At 53.7% G+C, this 26,012-nt stretch overlaps 1 protein-coding gene across 1 annotated transcript in view; it reads right to left on the bottom strand.

Annotated features, from left to right (window-relative positions):
- The window catches only part of DEPDC5 (DEP domain containing 5, GATOR1 subcomplex subunit), a 66,419-nt gene that overhangs the window by 6,409 nt on the left and 33,998 nt on the right, over positions 1-26,012 (bottom strand). The window contains exons 26-38 of the mRNA XM_054712697.1: positions 24,813-24,969; positions 23,971-24,131; positions 21,785-21,902; positions 21,197-21,364; positions 19,845-20,064; positions 19,118-19,251; positions 14,962-15,070; positions 7,943-8,097; positions 6,510-6,587; positions 5,868-6,000; positions 5,036-5,144; positions 3,677-3,901; positions 719-888 (exon numbers count right to left, since the gene is read on the bottom strand). Of these exons, the coding sequence (XP_054568672.1) occupies positions 719-888; positions 3,677-3,901; positions 5,036-5,144; positions 5,868-6,000; positions 6,510-6,587; positions 7,943-8,097; positions 14,962-15,070; positions 19,118-19,251; positions 19,845-20,064; positions 21,197-21,364; positions 21,785-21,902; positions 23,971-24,131; positions 24,813-24,969 (1,937 nt within the window). The remainder of the gene's footprint in view (positions 1-718; positions 889-3,676; positions 3,902-5,035; positions 5,145-5,867; positions 6,001-6,509; positions 6,588-7,942; positions 8,098-14,961; positions 15,071-19,117; positions 19,252-19,844; positions 20,065-21,196; positions 21,365-21,784; positions 21,903-23,970; positions 24,132-24,812; positions 24,970-26,012) is intronic.

Raw genomic sequence — 26,012 nt, 5'->3', positions numbered from 1 at the left:
CACTCATCCTAATGAAATCTGATTCAGAACCAGGCGGGGCATTGCCTCAGAATGATAATTCACATGCACTAGAGACTTCGGGCCATCTTTTAAAACCTGGACTTACAAAGGCTCCCCTGATGCGACTCTCTCCGGGGGAGGGTGCTCGGAGGTGCTAATGCCCCCCGTCCCCGGGGACACGTGGCGGTATCTGGACACATGTTTGGCTGCCACAAGGCAAGCGTGCTCCTGGAGGCCAGGGACACTGTGGAACATGCTATAAAGCATAGGACAGCCCCCCCGGCAGAGCGTTATATGGTCCAAGGTTGAGCAATTCTGATCTACACCCTTTGTGACTGCTTGAATTTTTTACTGTGCTTAAATACTTTTGAAGAGGCTATTTCAATAATCCAGGTGAGATATATATATAAAACTATATATATATATATAAAACAAGTGAGCCCGGCCGGCATGGCTCAGTGGTTGAGCATTGACTTATGAACCAGGAGGTCGCAGTTCGATTCCCAGTCAGGGCTCATGCCCGGGTTGTGGGAAGTGCAGGAGGCAGCCGATCCACGATTCTCTCTCATCACTGATGTTTCTCTCTCTCCCTCTCCCTTCCTCTCTGAAATCAATAAAAGGATATATTTTTTAAAGTGACACGATTTGCTACTAAGCACCCACTGAGCCCCCTGCAAGGCGAGCCAGGGCCCCATCCACAACGTGAGGAGGCGCTCACCATCTCGAAGAGGACCGCGGCGGTCACCGCCATCCAGTGGAGCTTGATCTCGAAGGCCGCGTTCAGGGAGAAGTTGCCATGGTAATAGCAGCTGCACCACTCCAGCCGGTCTGTTCGGTTGTTCACGTCCACGTCCAGCGTCACAGTCCTCTGCTCCGGGACAGTGGCAGCTATGTCCGCGCAGAGGAGGGGCCCCAAGAGAGGGAGAAGGAGGAGGGGATGAGGAGGAAGAATAAACACCCAGAAAGGAAACTGCAGCATCACCGAAGAGGAAAATCACAGATTCTAGAAGCTTCTGGGAAGATTCCAGAAGCTTCCTGGAAATCATCTAGTGCAGGGGTTGCAAACTTCTGTCAAGGTCCAGATAATAAATAGGTTTTGCAGGCTATGTGGTCTCATACAGAGACCGTTTCAATGGCTCAGATCTGCCATTATAGTGCAAAAGCAGCCACAGGCATTTTATTTACAAAAACAGATGGATTTTTAGGGCGGTGAAACTGCTCTGTGTGATACTACAGTGGTGGATACATGTCATCATACATTTGTCAAAACCCATAAAATGTACACCACCAAGAGTGAACTCTAATGCAAACCACAGACTTTGGGTGATGATAATGATAATGTCAATGTAGGTTCATCGATTATAACAACCATCCCACTCTGGTGAGAGATGTTGATAGCGGAGGAGGCTGAGTGTGTGTTGGGACAGGGAGCATATAGAAAGTCTACTTTGCGCTCAATTTTGCTTTGAGCCTGAAAGTGCTTTAAAAAGAAAACTTACGCCCTGTCTGGTTTGGCTCAGTGGATAGAGTGTCGGCCTGTGGACTGAAGGGTCAAGGGCACATGCCTCGGTTGTGGGCTCGATACCCAGTAGGGGGCATGCAGGAGGCAGCTGATCAATGGTTCTCTCATCATTGATGTTTCTATCTCTCTCCCTCTCCCTTCCTCTCTGTAATCAATAAAAATATATTTTTTAAAAAGAAAAAATTTATTATAAAGCAAACAAATAAACCAACAAATGTGACCAGGTAAGCCCTAGTTTACCTCCCCCGATCTAACCCCGCCCCTTCATTTACAGCTGAGGAAACAGCAGCCAAGGAGGGGAAATGCACCGGTCAAGATCACAGCGTCAGAACCTCCGCCAGCTGAATCCCTGATCTTCCGATCCCAGGGACCCACGAAGGGACACAACTGGACCAGCCATCCAACCACATCACACTCCGGGGGACGTCTCCCTTTTCTGGTCTCGACCCCGGAAGGCAACAGTTCGATAATCTTGCCTCAAGAGACCTCATCATGAGGCCTAATGCCCTGTTTCACAACCGTGTACTGCTCAAAAGTTCCAGGTCGGTATCAAACTAGCTCATCCTCCCTGGGCCTCCTGCTCAGAAATCCTACGCAGCCACAGAGGAGCGCTCTGATCAATGAAACGTGGATGAGTCACAGCCTCCCGCGTGCCTTCTCCTCTGGCCACTCTCGCTTGTAATCGTCCCCTTTCCTCCTGTTCCCGGTAACCTTCCTCCCAGTGTAAGCCATGCGCTCACCCATGCTCACCCGAGGCCTGGCCAGGATCCCACGGACACTGCTTGGCCGGCTACGATACTTAAGGCAAAATAATTCGGTGGCTCTGATGCTAAAGTTTCATTGAAACTGGCACACAAACCCCTCCAGCCCTGCCCAGCTCTGACTCCTGTCTTCCTGAGGCCGCAGTGCAGTAGGGTCCGGGCTCAGACAGTCGAGAAAACACGCCAGTCCTAACACCGCATGGAAGCAGCGCCTTGGGGAATTCCTTGCCCTCCGGAGCCTCAGTGTCACGAGCTCTGCAACATACATCCCAGCATGGCTCCGGCACGGGAGGGAGGAGGAGAAAATGAGGTGACTCTACTTGCTGCAGTGCCGGCTCATGAGTGATCCAGAAACCAGGCCAAGAAGGCTGTCGTCCGCACGGCACCGCCCGGGGCAGGGCTAGAGAGCCGCATCGCCCGCTCACGGAAAGCACTGGAGGAGCCCGGGGCCGGGAGGGCAGAGGACAGCGCTTGCTTCGGCTGCAGCTCACTCCTCCCACCAGCTCTGAAAACACCTCGCTCGGCCTGACACCGGCTGAGGGAGGCGACCAACAGCTTCAGGGCCTCCCCGGGGTGCTGAGCTCCCCGATCTTGGCTCCTTCCTGGAATCTTCAATTCCCTCCCAGGCAGCCGCTCCCAACTGGGGGCAGGTTGGCACTCCCCGGGGGACGCCGGGCAATGTCTGGAGACATTTTGCCAGTGGGCGGTGCCACTGGCATCTAGTGGGTAGAGGTCTGAAGAGGCTAAGCATGCTACGAGGCGCAGGACAGCGCCCCACCACACAGGATGATCTGGACCCCAATATCCACAGTGCCGAGGTCAAGGGCCCCTGCTCTCTGGTTTTGCACGAGGGACTCACCTCAGAAGAAGCCCTTCTATCGAACACTTTAAAGGAAAGGATGTTCTTCAAATAACTGCTAGCTACCCCGCACCTGAAAAGAGCCCAATCTAACAGATATGTTTTGCAAAACATTTTCCTACAACGTGTTTGTGCACTTGCCGCCATCAGTGCCCCTGATCCTCTGCCTCTGACCTGGGCGATGCTGAACGACCGGTAGCCAAGCCCGTAAGAGCAAAGAGCGCTCTGTGCTGGCCTGCGGGGCGCGCCCGGTGAGAGGCGACGCCTGGACTTCTGGCCCTGGGATCGGGTTCTTCGGAAATCTCTCTTGCTTCCTTCAGCGCTCAGGAAAATCAAGTACCACCGCACACCCTCCGATATTTATTTAAAGCAACCCATTGTGCCTCTGTCTCTGAAAGTGACCTTGGGGAGAGTGGGACGCCGATGAACACTGTTTGTTAGTCGGGTCAGTGGCCTTGTCCCCTCGGCTGGCGGCCACTCGGCCTCAGCCACCCGCCAGCGCGCCGCCAGGCCCTACGCGGGCCGGGCACCTACCTAAAAGCGCCGCGGCCTGGCTCCGTCCTCCGAAGCTGCGGCTGAAGGAGCTGTGCCTGCTGGCGTAGGAGGCCGGCCGGCTGGGCAGCCAGGGCAGGAGGAAGGCCGGGATCTCCGAGTGCAGGAGCTCTTCGGCCACGAAGGCCACCTCAAACCACTTGCGCTGGAAGCTGGCGAAGTCGTCCACCGCGGGCGTGTGCCAGGTGGTGGGCTGCTGCATGGCCACTGGGGAAGCGGAAGGGAGAGAGAGCGCCTTGGGCACGAAGGCTTGTTTTCTTACGGACGCACGCTCCAACATGGGTGAGACATAAGCACATCATGCTAAGCAGAAGAAGCCAGACACAAAAGGCCACCCTGTAAGAGTCCCCTTAATAAAATGTCCAGAAAAGACCAATCTTTGGAGACGGACAGCAGACTGGTGGTGGCCAGGGCCGGGCGGGGAGGAGTCTGGGACCGGCTGCGATGGGCCCAGGGTTCCCTGCTGGGGGATGGAATGATCCGGAACTAGAGACAGAGGTGGATGCATGACATCGTGAAGGTAGCAGATGCCACTGCATCGTTCACGCTGCCCGGCATTTCTTCAACTTGAAGGTACAACGGGTCACACTCAGAAATGAAGGGGAGAGGGGGCAGGGACACACTAGCGGCCACAAGGGAGACGACCTGCCCGATCCTTGGGGAAGAGCGGCACAGGCCGCCTTATCGGCTGCACGATTCCTGAGACCCGGCGGCTGACGCCCTGCGTCTGCAGGACGGAAGGCACACAGCCCTGCGCGCCAGGGGACCGGAGCGGCCTGCCTGCGTCCTGGCTGCCTCCGGAGCTGTGCGAGCCAGCTCTGACCAGCTGGGATTGCTCCCCTCTTGGGGATCCCTTTTCCTCATTAAAACAACCCGCAAACAAACCCATAAAACGTATCTTGGGAAATATGTTAGGTCTTGATAGTCTTCCTGGGGGAAGAAATGGATCTGCAGGCCCAGCGAGGAGCAAGTGCTGTTAGACATGCAGGTTAGAGCCCATCCTGTCATACTCAGGACCACCTGCACCGGGTGGGGGCGCTCTAAGCAAAGCCAGCCACCGAAACATGACCCGCGGGGAATTTGCTCACACCAGGTCCCTTGCCCTCCTTTAGGGTTATCTCCCATTCACACTGCTCTCACAAGAACGTCCTGTGGCTTTAAGAAACCTGTGTTGCTCCAGCTATGCTTAAATTAAACACAAACGCTCACGGGAGCTGACAGGCCCGGCACGACTTGGAAAACAAAGTGACCCAAGAAGCTCAAGCAGCAGCGCCATCCGAGAGAGCAAGTCACCCGGGCAAAGCACCAGCCCCCGGGGCACCAGCGTGCCACGCCTCTGACCTCGGTCGGGCTCCCTGTCCACGACTATCTTGTAGAAATAGAAGCCGTAGATGAAGGTCCGCCAGACCTCGCCGGATGCGTGCGTGATGAGCTGCTCCTCCAGCATTTTCTGAGGGAGAGACAGTGAGACTCTGAAATTCCTGCAGAGGGACATGTGAGAGGCGCAGCCCCCAGTACAGGACGGAGTGGAGGGAATGACAGGGCCCCCAGGCGACCATACCCTGCACCCCCATCAGCCATAGCTGCACCCCGCTAAGTGCTGTGCCTGGTGCAGACAATGCTATAAAGTACAAATGCATATTTTAACATCATCAAATATTTCAAACATACAAAAAAGTATAAAGAAAATCTGACTTCAACCAATTTAATATTTTACTATAATGACATCAGATCTTTTTAAAATACATTTTTATTAGCGAGCTCTGTGCGCAATGGATAGTGCATTGGACTTCTAAATATATTTTTTATTGATTTCCGAGAGGAAGGGAGAGGGAGAGAGAAATAGAAACATCAATGATAAGAAAGAATCATTGATCGGCTGCCTCCTCCATGCCCCCCACTGGGGATGGAGCCCACAATCCAGGCGTGTGGCCTGATCAGGAATTGAACCGTGACCGCCTGGTTCCTAGGTCAACGCTCAACCACCGAGCCACGCTGGCCGGGCTCAGCCAGATTTTTAAGTCGTGTCTTTCAAAGCAAGACAAGCTCCTTCCTCGACTCCGGACAGTTCTCACACTTATTAAAACAGACCCTCCCCCCACCTCCAGACCCCGCTGCTGGAAAGGGCGGCTCCTTCAGAGACGGTGCCGCGGGCCCCGCCCGGCTGTCTCACCTGCATGATGTCGATGGCCATGGCCGGCGTCTGGATGCCCTCCACGTTGTTCACCAGCCAGTGCACCACCTCGGCGCTGATGAAGCAGGAGGGCGAGAGGCCCTTCTGCTCCGAGAGCAGCTGGACGCCTGTCCTGCGTTCCATCGCGGCGGGCAGGGAGCGGGGCGTGCGCACCACGGCAGCAGCGGAAAGAGAAGACGGTGAAGAAGGGGCTCGTGCTAAAGCGCTTACTATCTGACGGGAGGATCCCCCGAGTGCGATTGCTCGCCACTATTTCTAGACCCCGAGAAACCCCCAGACAGAACAAAAAATGGTGTGAAAGTGGGGGAAGGAGAAGAGAAAGCAAAAAGGACCTGACATTCAGAGAACACCTGTACTCGTCAGGTATCAGACCAGGTGAGTTACGTAACTATTTTATGTAATCCTTACATCAAACCTGTGACTTCTATTACCCATTTTGCAAACAAGGTAAGTCTCAGGGACCAGAGAGGTCAAGTAACTCGCCCAAGGCCTCACAGCTAGTGAGCAACCAAGTCAGGTAGGACTCCGCCCAACTGCACTGCCCGAGCCTGGCCCGGCTTGGGCCTGCCGGACCCTCCGGACCCTCCCGCCCCGGCGCTCACACACGCGCCCAGCACTTACGAGGGGTGCTTCATGGCTTCCAGGATCTCGGCCAGCGTGGAGGCCGACGTCAAGGCGCTCGCCACCACCTGCTGAGAACTGGACACAGAGGGCCTGGTCAGCAGGGCCAGGGCAGGGGCCTTAGGAGCCTGGACAGCACTGACGTTAAAGGCGCCCCAGAAAATTCTGGATCGCTACATCCTGGGGTTATCTTATGGGAGGGAGGGGGGTTTCCTACTTCCAAAGTACGTACATTAAAAAACAAAAAGAATTCCAGGTGATTTTATGTCCACACTTGCTTATTTTTTAAAAAAAAATAGGTTTTGTTGATTTTAGAGAGGGGAGAAGGGGTCCCTCCCACACCCACGCTGAATGGGGACTGAACCAAGCACCCCGAGTCCCCACTCCCAGGCTCGGACAGGAGGCGGTCCCACCCGCGTGAGCGCCGTCAGCGGCACAGAACTCAGCTCCTCCGAGGCAGCCGGCCGCTAGCAAGTTCTTTACCACGAAATGCAACCTGTTCTAATTTTCGGTCGCTGGTCCCGATTCCTGTCAATGTTGGTCTCCTTGTCTCCAGCCTAGACACCCCCAGTTCCTCTTTTCTTTCAAAAGCAGAAGAAAACCTGCGCCCCTGGTCTGGCAAGCAATGAGGAAGCAGGGACATGCACTCCGTCCCTCCCGGCCAGAGCCAGGCCTGATGGGGATGCGCCTGGGAGACGCCAGGGACGAGAGCCGCCCAGGCCTGCCTGCGCCTCTGAACTGGTCCTCCACTGGCCCCAGGGAACGGCTGCGTGCGTGGGACATGGGAGGCCAGCCCTGCCCGTGCGATGTGAAGGCACCCGAGTGCTTCCGACAGCGCCGGCCAGGCAGGCTGCCCGGGGCCCCTCTCTCTCGGGGAGCGGGTGCCAGAGTCAGGTTTCTCAGGCCACGCAGTCCAGGGCTGCTCCGTCAGCCCAGGGAGGCGGCAGGAACAGCCTGGGCAGATGGCTAGGGAGCCATTACGCAACAAAGGAAATCAAGAAGAAGTTCCTCTGATCTGCCAGCGGTGTAATAAGCTGGGGTGTGGGCACTTCCTCAAGCAAATGAGGTCCGAGCGGCTTCTGCTCCCTCTGGATGCTCGGGAATTTCCCATTTCCCGGCATGGCCCTGTCTGGCCACAGAGGGACCCATTCACTATCCGTGCATTTCCTCCAGCGGCGTAGACCCGCTGCACGCTACCACATGCGAGGCCTCTGCCACGGGAGCCACATGGACAGGATGGACTGGGTCAAGGCTCCCTCCCCAAAGCCCACCCTGCACGTCTGATCCTCCGCGGGGACCTCTGAGCTCTCCAGTGAGCAAGGCAGGGCGCCGGTCATCAGCCCCAGCACAGGTGCTGGTGAGAACGGACTCGGGCCTCCCAGACTCCCAGCCTCCACGGGCGGACCATCCCCACCGCCCAGGAGGCGTCTCACCTGCTGTCACTGGGGTTCGCGGAGGTGAAGCCCGGCTCCCCCGAGTTCTGGGAGCTCCCGAAGGTCTGGCTGTTGCCTCTGTCCACGGACTGGCCTGCGCTTACCCCCAAGCTGGTGCCGTCCAACCCCGGGACGGCCGTCTGGTCCACGGACACCTGTACGTTAAAAAAATAAAAATAAAAATTCTTTAAGGCTATTTGCATTTATGGTCCTTTTCCTTTTTCTTTAAAGGGGACTAGGAGGACTCGAGCACTTCTAAAATGAAGCCTTACATGGTCAGCTATGCTGTTAGATGCCGCACAAATCACTCCTGCTAAGTCAGGGCGTCTCAACCTGGACACGACTGCCACTTGGGGACAGATCAGTCTGCTGTGGGGGCTGTCCTGTGTGGGACATAGAGCAGCATCCCCAGCTTCTACCCACGAGATGCCAGTAACACTATTCTCATGATCTCCCCCAGCCCAGTTGTAACGAATAAAAATGTCTCCAGATAGTACCAAATGTACCTTGGGAGGCAAAATTGCCTCTGATTCTGAAAGAACCATTTGGCTCTTGGTTGGGGGGTGGAAAGAACACACCAAAAACACGTAGACTCTGCCAGCACCGTAAGTGCACGGAGAAAGGCAGCAAGAGGCAACTTGCAATTACCAATCCCCATCTGCTTCTAACCAGCAAGACTTAGGAACAGGTACCGCACTGTCCTTCTAAATTAGAAGCAAATGGAGGACTCGACCCAGCTCTTCGGTGACGCCTCCTGGATCCTGGTAATGGGTTCTCTCTCATCTATTGCCCCTGAGAACTGCCCCACCAGCCTAAACTGAAGGATGTCTCCAAAATTTGCCCAATTCCTGCCGTTTCATTTCAGTGGCGATGTGGTTAAGGAGTTATCCTCTTCATCAGAAATTGGCAAACATTTTCTGGAAAGGACCAGACTAACCGTTTTAGGCTTTGTGGGCCCTATAGGGCTTGCGGCAACTACTCAACTCTGCACGGAGAGCCACAGAAGCAGCCGTAGACAATGTAAACAAATGGACATGGCTTTGTTCCAATAAAACTTTATTCATAAGAGCAGACGGTGGGCCAGGTTTGCCCATTCCCTGACCCCTGCTCTACGTTCATCTTTCAAGAGGCTGCACAGAAAGGCGTGTTGCTCAGCTCTTCATTCCAGGAAAAGCCATGCTTCCCCCGGGAAACTGGCTTGCCTTCATCTCACAACCACCGTTCTCTGGCTGCCAGGAGGGTCGGGGCTGAACGTAGCAAGAAACTCGAGGGACTTTAGAAGACCTCACACGATGTCCTATCGGACTTTTCCTTTTCCTGAACTTCCCCCAAATCTGAAAATGCAGTCACGTGTTTATTCTGGAGGTATGTTTATTTCCATTGTCCACCGGAAGTAGTTTTTTGGACCAAGGCCAGTGGAAAACCGACGATGGACAGAATGGCTGTCTTCTCGCACAGAGGCCTGGAAAGGGCCTCGCGGACGGGGTGCTGGGTCTAGGGCAGCGGTCGCCAACCGGTGGTCCGCAGACCACTGGTGGTCCGTGAGGTCCCAAAGGGTTGGTGACCGCTGGTCTAGAAGGCATTTCTTCTTAGAAACCGTGTGCAGTCTTCGTCGCAGAGGACTGCAGGCACTCCCTCTCCCAGGAGGTGGAGTTTCATCTCCCCATCCTCTTCCGAGTGGGCTGGATGAGCATGGAAAGGGAAACCGTAACGTCACAGAGGAGACAGCTGGCAGATGCGACATCACCGCGTGATGACTTCTGTCACCAGTGATGTATGGGCCCTGTGGCCCCTCTCCACGCTATGTGTCAAAAAACAAAGCAAGCAGCCCAGCCGGCGAGGCTCAGTGGTTGAGCATCGACCTATAACCAGGAGATCACGGTTTGATTCCTGGTCAGGGCCCATGCCCGGATTGTGGGCTCGATCCCCGGGGAGGTGAGGGCATGCAGGAGGCAGCTGATCCATGATTCTCTCTCAGCATTGATGTTTCTATCTCTCTCTCTCTCCTCTCCCTTTCTCTCTGAAATCAATAAAAATAACAAATTTCTAAAGAAAACAAAGCAAGCAGATTTAATGTTATGCATATTTAACATAGAAATAAAGTGCAATTTCATTTTGTGTGAGTATAGGGAACTCCCTTACTGTATCTGATTTGAGTAGAGTTAATTTTCTAAAATGTTATATGTCTTCTTAACAACACACCTCGTGGGAGATATAAATATTTTCACGTGTCCTCCTAAGATCTCAACTGTTATTTCCAATTGTGGGAACTCATTCACTTTAGTTCTACTGGTGAATTCTACCACGTGAATGGACTATTACGGGATATTTAACACAATTCTCTTATTCCAGATCTGTTGATCTTTTTAAAATATTTTTTTTATTGATTTCAGAGAGGAATGGAGAGGGAGAGGGAGAGATAAACATCAATGACGAGAGAGAACCATTGATCGGCTGCCTCCTGCACGCCCCCCACTGGGGATCAAGCCTGCAACCCAGGCATGTGCCCTTGACGGGAATCAAACCCGGGACCCTTCAGTCCGAAGGCCGACGCTCTAGCCACGGAGCCAAACAGGCTAGGGATTGTTTTTCCTTATGTTAAATTCTAATCTAAGTCCAAGGGGGTCTCTCTTGTTAGAAAGCAAAAGTTTAAAAAGTCCGACCTGAGTCCGTTTTAAACCAAAGATGCAGCGCGCCGCCCCCACTCAGAGATCACAGGTTTGGCTTGGACTCAGAGGCCCCAGCAGGGATCCGCCCCGAGTCGAGCAGCTCCCTGGGAAGAGGTAGGTGCGGGCCGCACAGACAGGTGGGCAGAATGGTGCAGGGGCTCAGCCCCTCGCCAGCTGGATGCCACTTGACCAGCTAACATCTTCAAGCCTCAGTTTCCTCATCTGGAAAGTGGGGCGATAATCCCTCCCCCTCACACCCTGCTGGGAAGATCATACTTGCAGAGCCCACTGCATAGTGGGTGGCAGAGAGGTACTGAACGCTGGTTTTCTGACTTCTACCCAGTAAGGGTCCCTTAACCCCACCCTTAAACTCCCAAGTCCCATCCTCCTTAGCTTGCCCTGCTCCGCATAAACCTCAGCTCTCCCAAGTCCCTGTAACAAGGCCAATGTCACGCACTCAGGGGCCTTGGTAAAGGACTGGAAGTCCCGTTTATCGTCCACTAGGACCTGTCGGGACAGTCATTGCTAATGTTGACTACAGAGCAGGGGGGGGTCACAGGTCAAGCCTGTTGGTCCTGGATTTAAACCCCAGGCGGGCACCACGCTGTGTAAAGCACAGCTTCTTTGCCTCTCAATTTTTCCATTTGTCAACTGGCCCTAACACTCCCACCTAACGCACAGGTGACGGCGTGAGGACAGAGTGAGACGGTACTACGTGCGCGGCAGACAGCAACTGAAGGATGGCAAGGCGTGCAAGGCCCTTGGTGATCTGGCCCAAACCCTTCCTTTGACACATGTGTTCAGGGATGTCCAGTGGCCGTACGAGCTGCCCGGGGCCGCACACGTTAGCCTCCGACAGCACATGCCCGTTAGTAAACGTGTGCTGGTTTCTACCACTTCCCGCTTCTCACCCCACGGTTACAAACTTCTCTGGTTGTATTAGGAGGGGGGAAAAGGAAGCATTCAATCCTTAAGCGGGCCTCCTCCGTGCTGCTTGTATTACGTGGACAAAAACACCGAAAAGGGAAGATGCTGCCACTTGGCGAAGAACCAGCGGCAACTCCGAGGCAGAGACAGGAAGCGCGAGTCCGCACTGATGCGACCATTTGGTCTCTCGCATCCATCATTTCCATCCCCCTCTGCCACGGCCAAAACCACGGGCGGGAACGGACGCCTCGGATACCAAAGTCAATGTCAGCTGCCCTTGAGTCTCAGCCGAGGTCCCATCCCATCTGTCCCAAGCCGAGCAGAAGGCTCCTGCGGACCGGGCAGGCGTGCGTGGGCTGCAGGGTTTGACTGACCTGCGAGTAGAAGGCAGACGACGCTGTGCGGGGACTGCGGACAGACTCCATAGAGAAGGCCCCGTCCTGGAGTCAGAGGAGGAGGAGGAGGAGGCAGTGGCGGCGGCAGGTGCAAGAGAGCGAAGGAACGGAATGTGGGCCGGTGGTGAGCCATCAGGGGGCCGAGGGAGGGCACGAAAGAAAAACAAAAAAACAAAAACAGGGAGGGAAGGAGAGAAACAATGGCTCATGAAGAGGATGGGGGAAGAGAGAGCCACAGGGGAGACAACATCCAAACGCAAAGCACAGGCAGGACTCGCACCTTCGTGGGCAAAGCACCCCATGGCGTGGGAGGGAGCACCGGGCGTAGAAGGCGGGTCCAAGCTCCCCCGGGCCTCCTCGGAGCCCGGCTCGGATGCTCGTGCCCTCCCAGGCCTGTGCCAAGGGGGAGGGAGAGCCGGAGAGCAGCTTGGAGGGGGTGGTAGGGAAGATGCTTCCGAGGTCACTGCCTGGCCTCCCACCAGCCTGGGTGACCAGCAGGCCTCTCGGAGAGATGCCCAGCGGCTTTCAATTCTGTCGGTCCCTAAGCATGGCAGCCAGACGGGAGAAGAGGGTTCCATGCAGGACAAGTTCTTGCTCTATGTTCTGAGCAAACGGGGGATAAAGAGGCAGCGATCCCTTCTCCTCCACAGTCTGTGTGACAATGTCAGAATGTCGGACGCACAGGCCCTGGTGGGAGCTTCTGAAACTGCCTTCCTCTCCCAGCCTGTCCTGTGGGCCTCAAGTTGCCATGTATTTGAAACAAAAATGACATAGAAGCCCAGGCAGTGTGGCTCAGTGGTTGAGCATCAACCTATGAACCAGGAGGTCACGGTTCAGTTCCCGGGCAGGGCACATGCCCGGGTTGCGGGCTCCATCCCTAGTGCGGGGCGTACAGGAGGCAGCCAACCAATGGTTCTCTCTCATCATTGATGTTTCTATCTCTCCTCCCTCTCTGAAATCAATAAAAATATATTTTTTAAAAATGGCATAGAGGACTTTTCCAATGACCTCTCCTTCCACCTTTCTTGTAGCTCAGAAGGCCTCCCTTGTTCTGTCAAAATGATTTTACTTTGGATGCATTATCACTGAAATTCAGAACCGACACTCGATAGATCTGAAGGCCTCTGCTTTCCTACCCCCTTCCTTCAATCCTGTCCGCAGAATCACTGAACCGCTTGGCTGTGTGTTTGATCAATACTGCTGCCATTTCCCACAAGCCACTGGACACTCGGGTAACCAACCATGAAAACGCGCGGCTGTGGGGATGCAAACTCGGGTACCCTTCCACGCATCCCAGCCCAGATGTTGCCTGGAGACATCGCCAGGCGGTTCTGAGCATGTTAGCCAGGGTTCTTCACGCTGGCCATCGCATCACACCTTTCATTCTCCTTGCCTCCACGGGAATCCACACCCGGCACGGCGGACGGCCATCCATCTGGATGTTAGTGTTCAGTGGGAAGATTAGGAGAGTGTTCTGAATGGCAATCGAATATCTGGTTGTGGCCACATTTTAGCCAGGATGCTTGTGGCTCTGTAATTTCTCTGCTTTTCAGGCCTGGCCCTGGCCCTGTTTCTAATCCTCACAGATGGCAATGAGCAGAGGTCAAAGTGAGGGTACATAGGGATTCTCATTGTTCCATCCGGGTCCCTTCTCTGCCAGAACAGACAGAAGCAGAGGCGCTGATACTGCTGAGATGTATGTGCATGCAAGTGAGGATGGGTGAAGAGCCTCTTCCTTGACCAACAGATCATTCCTTACGCACAGACTGTCCTTAGAACCGCACCTGAAGCCACAGCAAACTACAGCCTGCAGGCCAAATCCAGCCACTGGCCTATCACGGCCTGTGGAGCGAGGAGAGGGCTGTAACTGCGTATGGAAGTCCCTGCACAAAAGCCTTGATCTTGCCTCTTGGCCCACAAAGCCTGTATTCCTCAAGGTTTGCCAACCCCTGACCTGCAGATTACACAAGCTGCCTACAGCCTCAGTGATACTTTCCCGCAGATTTTAATCCCTCCATCCTTGTAGTCTAATGCTAGTAACTTATCCTGAAAAAATAACCAGCGATGTGGTCAAATAATTATCTGCAAAGATGTTATTGGCAGTATTATCGATCACTGTAGGATAATTATACTAGGAAAGATTTATGGAAGAATTTTCCAAAGTTGTTCATAAAACCAGATGAAAGAATTATAATTTATAAATTATAAATGAAGGGCCATCCATATGATGAAATATTATATCATTATTTTTAAAAGTCATTCTATTGAAAAATAATGATATATGGGCAAATGTTCATGACATGAAAGTAAAAGAAATAAATACCAAGGTGGATAGACAATTTGACCACAATTTTGAAAAGAAAATACATCTATTAAATCTCCTTCGTTTCTTCTTAATAGAGATCAGATAAAAGGACATCTGATCAGCTCAACTACCGCCAGGACGATCTCAGGTTCTGGATTTCCCAGAGGCGCTGACAGAGCCCAGGCCACTGGTCTTAAAGGTGTAAGAAGCCTGACCTACAGCTCCCGCCCCTCTGCTGTCCCTCCTATTCTGCACAGAGGCCCCCAGCCTCAGGGCTGTGATTTTTGTGGTTGTTGTCGTTTTCAGAAGTCTAAGCAAACAGACGGGAATTTCATTAGCAAAGAGAGAGCTCTCTGACCCTGGACTTTTGCTTGTAGATCATTAAACACAAAGAAAAAGGAAAAAAGTGAACTCTCATGGCAGATGCTTCAGGAGAGCCAGAGATGTGGCTAAAGGACAACCAGATGGCCAATGCCAAGGCTCAAACCAGATCCTGGGCCTTGCCCAATACCGTTTAGCCCGGCTGCTTTCTATCTGCATCTACCGAGCAGTCAGCCTCCTGACAGTTCAGAGTAGGCAAGTCCCTCAGTAACAGTAGTCACGCTGCAAAGGGCGCAGGGCAGAACTCCTCCGAATCCTCAGCACGCCGGTCCTAGACCCCGCCCTCCCCATCGGGCCCCTGGGGGCACGTTCCCCGGTCCCCGCTGGAGTGGCCCCCTTTACCTTTCTCGGGCTGTCCACGTAGGTGGGAGTCATGGCAACGCTGCTGCTGTCGGCTGGCTGGGCGGAGCTCTTGGCCCCGTGCACGGCTGCCTGCTGCTCTCCCAGGCACCTGGAAGGACACACACATGCCCGTGGCTCGTGCGGAGTCCCCCCCCACCCCCAGGAAGGCCCCGCGGTAGACAAGGTGACGTGAAGACAGAGCTGTTGCTGTCATCTTTGTTGTTGTTGTTTTTTTAATCCTCACCCGAGGATATTTTTTCCATTGATTTTTAGAGGGAGTGGAAGAGAGAGGGAGAGACAGAGAGAAACATCGATGTGAGATAGACACATCGACTGGTTGCCTCCCCGACACACCCCGACTGAGGTGATCAAACCTTCAACCCAGGTACGCGCCCTTGACCAGGAATCGATCCCGTGACCCTCTGGTGCGCAGGCCGATGCTCTAACCACTGAGCAACACCAGTCAGGGCTCAAAAACCTTTCTTTAAAGTTTTCTAATATCAAATATTTCGCCAATCACCTTCAAACATTTCTTGGCAGTTTGTTTGTTCAAAACAGGATTCAACTAAGGTCCCTACATTGCAATACGTTGTGCCTCTTAAGTCTCTTTAAGCTATAAACGCCTTCGTATCGCTCCTGATCCCTGCAGTTGATCTGCTGAAAGCAGCTGTGTGTCCTGTGAACGGACAGCCTGGGAGAGCCGACGGCGTCCCTTCCCTGCCATCCCGCTCCTCGGGGCCTGCGCTGCCTGCGGCCGGAGAGGATGCTGAGCGGCGCAGATCTATGTCTGGAGGCCCCTCGGCCCCTCTCTGGCGACGGCAGCTGCCGCTGATCATCTCTGCCGGGTCTACGCGTCATCAGAGCCCATGCACAGCGATGTTCTATCGTCGTCCCCACCTATTCGCTGGAACACCGAGGAAAGGAACGTTCCCCCACCAGCGACTTGGCTGCTCTGGGGTGCAGTTCATGCGGGAAACGCGGAGCCAGGGCTGGTTCCTTCCCTTGTCCCCTCGCATCACTGTCTGCCTCCCCCCGCCCCCCTCGCCGTGTGTTTCCTCTGAGCCTCACGCTCGGTCGCACACCGTGCCATTCCCTTGGGTGGCCGCGGCCGGAGAGCAGGGCCAGGAAGGCCTGGCTACCCCCAGCGGCCTCACTGATGCCCACGTCAACCCCCACCTACTGAGCTGCCGTCCGGCCCGTGGACTAGCCATCGGGGATCCAGGGACCCTTGTCTAAGGCTCAGGGGATGGGGCTGCCACAAAATGACCAGTCATACGTATGGTACACGTACACACGTGAGAACATGCACAGGGGCACACGGCCTTCTGCTGGGAGGGTGGCACCAAGGCAGTAACAGCCGCCATGGGGCGGGGGGGCGGGGGGTCTCTGCTCGGACTCAGCTGTCATCATGGTCCTCATCTACCAGGAGCAGCAAAGCCTGCTGCTTGGTACCTGCTGCCCAGACAGCTCACGGCCACGCTGCTCATCGGCCCAAGGCCCAGATCCCAGGGGCCGCCGCCCTCCAGGAGGGCCTGACTGAACGACACGCCTCCAAGAAAGACGGGAGCGAAGTGGAAGAAATAAACAGTTATGCTGGGATGGCAGGACTACAGGGGACATTTAAAAGTTAATTTTCATGCCTGGCCGGTGTGGCTCAGTGGATAGAGCGTCGGCCTGCGGAGTGAAGGGTCTCAGGTTCGATTCCGGTCAAGGGCATGTACCTTGGTTTCGGGCACATCCCCAGTAGGGGGTGTGCAAGAGGCAGCTGATCGATGTTTCTCTCTCATCGATGTTTCCAGCTCTTTATCCCTCTCCCTTCCTCTCTGTAAAAAAATCAATAAAATATATTTTAAAAAATAAATAAATAAAAGTTAATTTTCATGCCTGGCCGTGGTGGCTCAGTGATTGAGCATCGACCTATGAACCAGGAGGTCATGGTTCCATTCCCGGTCAGGGCACATGCCCGGGTTGTGGGCTCCATCCCCAGTGTGGGGTGTGCAGGAGGCTGCAGATCCATGGTTCTCTCTCATTATTGGTGTTTCTGTCTCTCTCTCCCTCTCCCTTCCTCTCTGAAATCAATTTAAAAATTATATTAAAAAATTCTTTTAATATAATTAAAAAGCACACAAATGGAAACCGCTGTGTGAGCAAACACTATACGAAGGTCTGTTCCCTCTGCTCTGCCTCCAGCACTGAGAGAACGCACCATGTCACGGAACAGTCCCCCAGGGAGTGCGGATCTCGCCTCTCTGTCCTGCCTCTTGCTCTGGGGCTAGCTGAGTCTCGCCCCTCACACGGGGACCCCCACCCCAAGCCATCCCTCCTCTTCCAGGCTGAGCAGCAGCAGGCTCTTCGGAGCATCCTGAATGATGACTCACCGATGAATTAAAATAAGATCCCCCCACCCCCAGCTTCACACCCTTCCCAGCAACATATGCTCCTTGTGCTTTTTTCCAGCAGGGAAGGCCCGGGACTAGTTACAGGGAGAACCTGCCAGGCGGGTCCTGGGGTCTCTCCTCGAGCACAGGAGTATTTTTGGAAGAGGACCCCTCAGTCATGAACCCAGCCTATCCCACTCTCTTCCTCTCATTTGCTCCCCGTCAGCCTGCTATGCTCTCCGTGTCCCCACCTGGGTCCCTTCCTTCCCGTGTCACCATCGCCCTCCCTCCACCTCTGCATTCTCCCCTGCACCAGCGAGAGCCCACCCGGGGGCCCCTGCCTCCTGGGCCCACCCACCGGGCCTTCCTGCACGTGGGGCTCGGCTCTGAAAACACCACTTCTGGCAGAGACACGGAAGGGCTATTTCGTGATGTTAAGGGATTGCTGTAACTTTCTAGGTAAATGATGGTATCGTGGTTTCGTTTTGCTTTGTTTAGGAAAGAGTACTTATTTTTCAGAGACATACTGAAATGTTACAGAGGAGGGGATACATGTGTGGGATTGAATAAGAAATAAAAAAAGGCCCTGGCCGGTTTGGCTCGGTGGATGGAGTGTCGGCCTGCGGACTGAAAGGTCCCGGGTTCGATTCCGGTCGGGGGCATGTACCTTGGTTGCGGGCACATCCCCAGTGGGAGGTGTGCAGAAGGCAGCTGATCGATGTTTCTCTCTCATCGATTTTCTAACTCTCTCTCTCTCCCCCTTCCTCTCTGTGAAGAATCAATAAATATATTAAAGAAAAAAAAAGAAATAAAACTGGAAGATGAGAACAAGTGGGATATAAAAGAAACGAGATTGGCCATGAGGTGATAACCAGTGACGCTGGGTGATGGGTAAGTGGGGAGATATTATACCAGCCTGTCTACTTCTTTAATCTGATGGGAATTTTCCATGAAAAGAAAAGGCCTTTCCAAGGATCGCTCTTGCTAAGGTAAGGACAGCCTGAACCCAGCTTCCCACGCAGTCTCTGTAGTGGCATCTCCCCCTCGGCCTCCTCCTTACTCCGTATCACTTTCTGAACGCTGAATGGATGCAGGCTCCTGCTGGGACCCTCACACCGACACGCACGGTCCAGTCCCCTATAACATCTCGTCCAGGGACCCTGGCATCCCTTTCTCCATCTTTCACGTCTATCGTCCACCTACTACGTGCCAGGCACAGCACACAGCCTCTGTCCTCAGCGCACAGACAAGTCGGGAGAAGATGAGCTAACCGCGTGCGGCCTGGAAGAACACTGACGGACACAGGCCCAGGCCGCCGGGGAGCACCGAGGCTCCCGGGCGTGGCTGGGAGAGTCAAGGGCAGCACAGAAACGACTCTGCTATGGCGATGACATGTAAGCCTGCATCTGTCTAAACCCACAGAAGGTACACCACCAAGAGAGAACCCTGGGGTCAATGAACTATGGGCTTTGGGTGACTATGTGTCCTTGTAGCTTCATCAGTTGTAATAACTGTACCACTCTGGTGGGGGATGCTGATACATGGGGGAAGATATGTACATGTGGGTACAGAGATGTCTCATTTGTGTGTATGGGAAATCCCTGTACCTTGCACTCAATTTGGCTTTGAACCTAAAACTGTTCTTACAAAATAAATTCTACTAAAAACAAAACAAAAACAAACAAACAAACAAAACACAACCAACCAATAAAACAAAACAAAAACCACTCTCTGGGCCACTACATGTCGCTGCGGCCTCTCTCCGCCCAGGCACTTACTTCTGGCTGGCCTCCATCTCCAACAGGGCAGACAGGGCCGACGTCCCCTTCTTCCCAACCGGGGGGCCGGACGCCTCGAGGGAGTGCGTGGAAATGGGCCCCGTCATCTGTAAGCCTTTCATGGCGGCCCCTTTCTGAGGCAGAGAAAGGAGAGGACCCCTCAGTCAGGAGCCCAGCCTACCCCCACTCCCTTCCTCTCCTTTGCTCCCCGTCAGCCTGCCCCGGGAGCCCCTCAGCGGAGGCCTGATGCTGAGTGAGAGCAGGCAGCCCCGAAAGGTCACATAGGGGAGGATGCCATTCCTATGACATTTGGGAAGGACGGAGAACAGGCCACTGGCTGGCAGGGGGGAGAGATGAGGGGAGAAGGTGGCTGTAAGGCAGGCTGGGGGACCTTTCTTCTGCTGAGGGCCATGTGGATATTTATAACCTCATTCGAGGGCCACACAAAAGGAGCAACTTAAAAATTAGCCCGCTCTGTTTGGCCGAACATTTAATGAGCTTCTAACGCCTGGGCAGGGCCAGACCAAATGGTTTCGAGGGCCTTATACTGCCCGTGGGCCGGACGTTCCCCACCCGTTACACAGGGTGGCACGAGGGAGATTTTTTTTTTGAGTGATGGAAACTATTCCATCTCCTGGAATCTCCTGGAGCGGTCCCTGAGATAGGAGGAGACGGTTCCCGAATCCCAGACCAAGCGCCGTCCCCAAGCGGGCCGAGGAGCCCTCACCCGCATCATGCGATCTGAGCGGTGGCGCCTGCGGATGCGGTTCAGGCCCTCCACGAAGCGGATAAAGCCGTCCAGCAGCTGCCACTCCTCCTCGTCGGCCCGGGGCCGGTCCCCGTAGATGTCGCAGTGGGCCTCGCCCTCCGTGATGCGCTTGGTGGCGGTGACACAGGCGGGCAGCAGCAGGAAGCGGGTCCTCCAGAACTTCAGAGACTCGATTAAGCTGTGGAGGAGCCAACGAAGAGCGGGGGGTGGTGGTGAGAAAGCGTGGATCAGGAAAGCACCGTCTCAACCCTCTCCCTGATGTAGGGGAGTGAGGGTCCCTCTCCCTATGATGTGCCACCATTCAGGGGGCTTCACTCACAACACAAGCTCATTGTATGCTGAAGATAATTAAAAAATAAATTCTGGGGGGAAAAAAAAACACAAAAAAATCTACCTTAAGGTCACAGTTCGATTCCTGGTCAGGGCACATGCCGGGGTAGCGGGCTCCACCCCCAGTGTGGAGTGTGCAGGAGGCAGCCGATCAATGAATCTCTCTCATCATTGATGTTTCTATCTCTCTCTCCCTCCCCCTTCCTCTCTGAAACCCATGAAAATATATTTTAAAATAATAACAAAATAAAAATGTTAAAAAAAGACACAAAAACACAAGCTCAGAAGGAAGGACTGGAAGGTTGCATTTGCTTTCTATCCCAGAGATGCCAGAACGCTTCTGTGTGCCCGGCCCCGGGGCGTGGTGGCTTTTTAACCCCCGCAGTCATAAATCACCCAGAAAAATTAACAGCGAAGCACCACGAGCCGTCAGGAAAACGTTAAGCGAACATGGCCTGCCCCGACATCCCGCCCCCAAGTTTTCTGGCTGTTTGTTTTTAGGTGGCAAAATCGACGTAGCCAAGTTGACCACTTTAACGATGGTTAGGTGTACATGTCAGTGGCATCAGCACACTGCCGCCGTGGTGCAGCCATCACCACCATCCACCCCATCGGTGCGTTTTTAACCCAAATGCAGATGTGCTTTTGTTCTTCCAGCTTCTTCTAAAACTGACATCATGTTGTAATCAAAGGCCGGAAGCGCTCAAATATGGACACACCCACAGAACTTGTCTGCACACGTGCCTAACCCACGGACACAGACAATACGTGGTGAAGGCCTGGGGTGGGGGGCGGGGGCAGACTGGAAGGCTCAATGGGGGGAAGAAGGGGGACATATGTAACACTTTCAACAATAAAGATTTTAAAAATAATAATAATAATCAAATAATAAACGAATAAATATTGTTTAGACAAAAAACAAACAAAAACATATGGCTACGCCCAAGGCGGCCCAATGGAGAGCCGAAGCGCCCTCCGACCTGAAGTCCTCCGAGCCGGCGGAGCAGATGTACTGATCTAAGTAGTTCCACTTGTACTCCTCCAGCCGCTCGTGGGAGAATTCCACCCAGCAGGACACGAACTCCGAGTCTGAGTGCGAGGGGCACAGGCTGTAGGTGTAGTGGATCTGGGCCGATTCGTACGGGTACCTGAAAAAAAACCAGGCACGGCCGCAAGTCCAAAAGAGAACCCTCCCCGATTCCTCCCTACCTTTTCCAAAACACTTAGCACCCCCCTCGGTATTCAACCACCTCATCCCCGGGGGCTGGTGGAGGAGATTTCTCAGATCTCCACGTTCTCCTTCCTCTCTCCTCACGTTCTTCATTTTCACTGGGCTTGTTAAGAATCAGGCGAAACGTTATAAGCGGAATCCAATCCCTTTTGGGAGTCTGGGAGCTAAAACCCTAACATAAGCCTGGGAAACGAAACAGCAGCTCCAGAAGAAGACAACGACACTCGCTCCGACGCCTCCGTGTGCACCGCGTGTGACACACGTAACTGAGCACGCGGGCAGCAGGGGGGCGCAATGCAGGACGGGAGCCGGAAGCCTGACCCGTCCCAGCACTCACTTGGGCAGGTAGCGCGTCACTGTGATCATCTTGTCCTTCAGGGTCACTTTGTGGAACGTGCGGCCCATGCTCAGCCAGTACTGGTCCTCCTCCTCAGGGTGGTTCCGGGACACCAGGCCTGAGAGGGGGGGAGAAATCATTCTCTACATTCGGATGCAGGTCATCCCATTAACAGGCAATTGCTTCTCTCCCGTAGAGATTCAGAAAAGGAGAGACAAAAGAGACACTTTCTTTGGAGGGGGAGTTTCATGGAAAAGCGTTATCCTTTGGTAAAAAAAAAAAAATACATTTAAAGTCCTGAAGTTAGCAGATTTTTCTGTTATGAACCAACCCGCTGCAGATGAGAGCCTGGGGCTGCTGATAGCACCTGGATGACACACTCAAAGCCGAACAGCTGGTGTAGCTCAGTGGCTGAGCATCAACCTAGGAACCAAGGAGGTCAGGGTTCGATTCCCGGTCAGGGCACATGCCTGGGTTCGGGGCTTGATCCCCAGTGTGGGGCCTGCAGGAGGCATCTGATCCATGATTCTCTCTCACCACTGGTGTTTCTATCTCTCCCCCTCCCTTCCTCTCTGTAATCAATAAAAACCTATATTTTTTAAGAAATGAAGGTAAAATAGTCCCGGCACTCAGAAAGGTTCCTATTCAGCAGAGTCCAGAATAGGAAAAGAAGGCACCACGTGATAGATATCACAGGGGGCTTGCAAGGAAAATCCAGAGGGAGTCTGAGGCTTCGCCATCAACAACGGGGCCTGGCCCGGGTGACCTCTGAGCCCCCTCTAACCAAACCACACTTCTCTGATCCTCTGGCCAGGGGCGGCTTAATGGAGCCAAAGACGGGCGGAGATTTTGAGCTGGTGGTTCGGGGAACAGGGGGTCTCATTAGCTCTCCGGAGGGAGCAGAAGATTAATGGCTGCTCATCGATTGTTCCAGGAAGTGACCGCTGCTTTCTGATTCCGGCACCCGCACTGATCTTCTCTGCCTGTGTTACTTTAGAAGGGCCCTCCAGCGCCTGGCTCCAACTCGGCCGGCGTCACCCAGTCTCTGCCACTGATTAGCCCCTGTCACTCACGGATGGCCCTCCCATTCTTGCTCCAAGTCAGTAAGCATCAGTGATAAACAAGATATGAATCCAGAAGAGAAAAAAAAAAAAGGAAGTATAAACTTCAGGGTTAGGTGACATTTGAGAACCTGCTGTGTGTCAGGGCCCGTGTCAGAAACAAATGCAAGTGTCTGGGTCTAGAATAGTCACTGCGCACTTGGCCATCTCGGTCACGGCTCAGCTGAGGTGCTGCGCGAGCCAGGCTGTGCCCTTCCTGAACTTGGCCATTCTCGTCCTTCAAAGGAGAGCTATAGATGAGAGTTTTAGGGTAAGTCTGTGCCTAGTGGAGACTCTATTCCCCCTGTTAAGTAAAATTTAGGGGAAATATTTTTGTGTTGAAAAACAATTACTCCTAGCCCTGCTGGTGTGGCTCAGGGGTTGAGCGTTAACCTATGAACCCGGAGGTTACTGTTCAATTCCTGGTCAAGGGCACATGCCCGGGTTGCAGGCTCCATCCCCAGTGTGGGGCGAGCAGGAGGCAGCCCATCCATGATTCTCTCTCATCACTGCTGTTTGTATCTCTCTCTTCCTCTTCCTTCCTCTCTGAAATCAATAAAGATATATTTGAAAAAGAGAAAAGAAAAATAATTACTCCTAAATGTATCTATTCCCTACCATCTTGAGAGTCTACTTGCACAAATTTAGTAGAAAAGGAAAAATACAGCCCTAGCCGGTCTGGCTCAGTGGATAGAGCATCGGTCTGTGAACTAAAGAGTCCTGGACCCTCCAATAAAAATGTATTAAAAAAAATTTACATACTAGTATATATATATAATTTTTTGTGTGTGTGTGTTTTTTTTTTTATTTTTTTAAAAATATATTTTATTGATTTTTTACAGAGAGGAAGGGAGAGGGATAGAGAGCTAGAAACATCGATGATAGAGAAACATCGACCAGCTGCCTCCTGCACACCCCCTACCGGGGATGTGCCCGCAACCGAGATACATGCCCTTGACCGGAATCGAACCTGGGACCTTTCAGTCCGCAGGCCGACGCTCTATCCACTGAGCCAAACCGGTTTTGGCATGTGTGTGTGTTTTTTTAAGAAAAAGAAAAAATGTAAGTCCCAGGAGAAGAACTCACCTCGGCTGTACAGGGGGCTGCTGCTCAGTGGGGGTGGGGCGGCGGGGGTGGGTTTCGGCGCCTTGGGCTGCACGATGATCTGGTAGCCCTGCATGAGTCGCTGGCAAATGAACTCCTCAAACACCTGCTGGGCCGTCATCTGCACACCCTCCTCGTCCCTCCTGAAAAAGCAAACGCTTGCTCGCACGCCTATGCTTAGCCCAGGGCGGAGCGACGCTCGGAGTCCACACTCCCATCCGCTCCTCCGCTTCAGCCCCACAAGCCAGCCCCGATAACCAGTCCACGGTGGTTCCGAAAACCAACAGTCTATAAAGCCGTTCTGGGAGAAACGATCAGTTCCAGAGGTGGAAGAAGAAGGCAGGTAATTGGATGCCCAAGTGAGTAATCTTAGAAAAGAAAATCACAACAACTGTCACAGAAAACATGAGAAGGGATCAATGAGGGGAAATGGTTAAAGGAGGCGGGTCAACAGAACTCCAAAGAAAAAGAGCCCAGCTGGTGTGGCTCAGTGGTTGAGCATCGACCTATGAACCAGGAGGTCAGGGTTCATTCAATTCCTGGTCCGGGCACTTGCCCGGGTTGTGGGCTTGATCCCCAGTAGGGGGGCGTGCAGGAGGCAGCCGATCCGTGATTCTCTCTCATCATGGATGTTTCTCTCTCTCTCTCCCTCTCCCTTCCTCTCTGAAATCAATAAAAGTATTTTCTTTTAAAAAAGAAAAATGAACAGTTCTTGCATCGTAACGTTTCCTAAGTGTAAGATGACACGGGTTTGAAACTTCAGTGTTTTGACGCACACCTGGCCATGCCCGGACTGCCCGCCAACACCCGCCCCTGACACGCACCTGTCCATGTCGGCCTCCGGGAGGAGGTCGTAGCAGCCCTCGGTGTAGTCGTTCTGCAGGCCCTGGCGGTCGGGGAAGTAGTCGGTGGTGAGGGGGAGGCACGCCGGAGTCGTGAGAGACTTCCAGTCCACTCCAACTGTGCAACAGAAGCCTGGCACTACAGGGGGGGCAGACAGCGTCAGAACTGCCTCGTGTCAACGGGGGAGGCACGTGTGGTCGCCACGGCAAGCGTGGACAGTGGCGGGCAGGGAGGGGAGCCAGAGGAGCGGGGAGGGGAGGAGGGGAGTTCACGGTGAAAGGTGACAAAATTTCCAGGCATGGGGATGGGGAGGGAGAAAGAGAAAGAGAGAAACAGTTTGTTAGACAATGCAGTGCGCGTGCTGCTTCTTCAATCCCCTCATGCAAATGGGATTCAGAGCTGATTCTTCGTTTTCTGCTGATTGTGAGCTCTAAGCTGTGATGGCAAGGAGGTTACTGCGGGGCAGGCAGGGGGGCCACATCGAACCAAGCGAATCGCGTCCCCAGAGCAGGAGAGGGCTCGAGGCCGAGCCTCCTGAGCCGGCAGAGGGGCTGGCGGAGCGAGGAGGAGAGCTCAGCTGGGTTTGGGAGCAAGCGGCACACGGTAGCAGAATTTAGGAATTCTTTCGGAATTGCAAAAATAAGTCACAGATCCAAAAGGGCAGGAAGAGAAGTCAAGGGTGCTTGGGACCGTTATAAGGCCGGAAGTGTACGAGACTGAGCTGAACAACCTAGAAAGGAAAGCTTCAATGGGTAGGTAGCGTGGGCCTGACCACAGGGGTCTGCCCCCAAATTGCCTGCTCTTTGTTAAAGCGGGGTTTCTCCACCTCGGCACGACTGAGGTGTTCACATTGGATAATTCTGTGTTGCGGGGATCGGGGGAGGGGGGGGGGCTGCCCTGTGCATTGTGGGATGTGGAGCAGCACCATGGACGCTACTCACTAGACGCCAATGGCATCTCCTGGTTGTGAAAACCAAACATGTCTGCAGACATGGCCACGTGTCCCCCCAGGACAGCATCCCCCTCCCCCAGTGGAGCATCAGTGAGTTAAGGTGAACAGAGTGGCTATTTCTTTAAGTCACTGAAGTGAAGACTATCTTCCAAGTCTCTGTACGAAGGAGCGATATGAAACAGAAACACCCCACGCCTTTGCCCCTGAACCCCGGGCGAGACCCTAATCC

This window comes from Eptesicus fuscus, chromosome 23 (genome assembly GCF_027574615.1).
Source record: "Eptesicus fuscus isolate TK198812 chromosome 23, DD_ASM_mEF_20220401, whole genome shotgun sequence".
Lineage (NCBI taxonomy): Eukaryota > Metazoa > Chordata > Mammalia > Chiroptera > Vespertilionidae > Eptesicus > Eptesicus fuscus.
The sequence above is the reverse complement of the archived record's forward strand: the minus strand, read 5'-3'. Positions and strand labels throughout refer to the sequence as shown.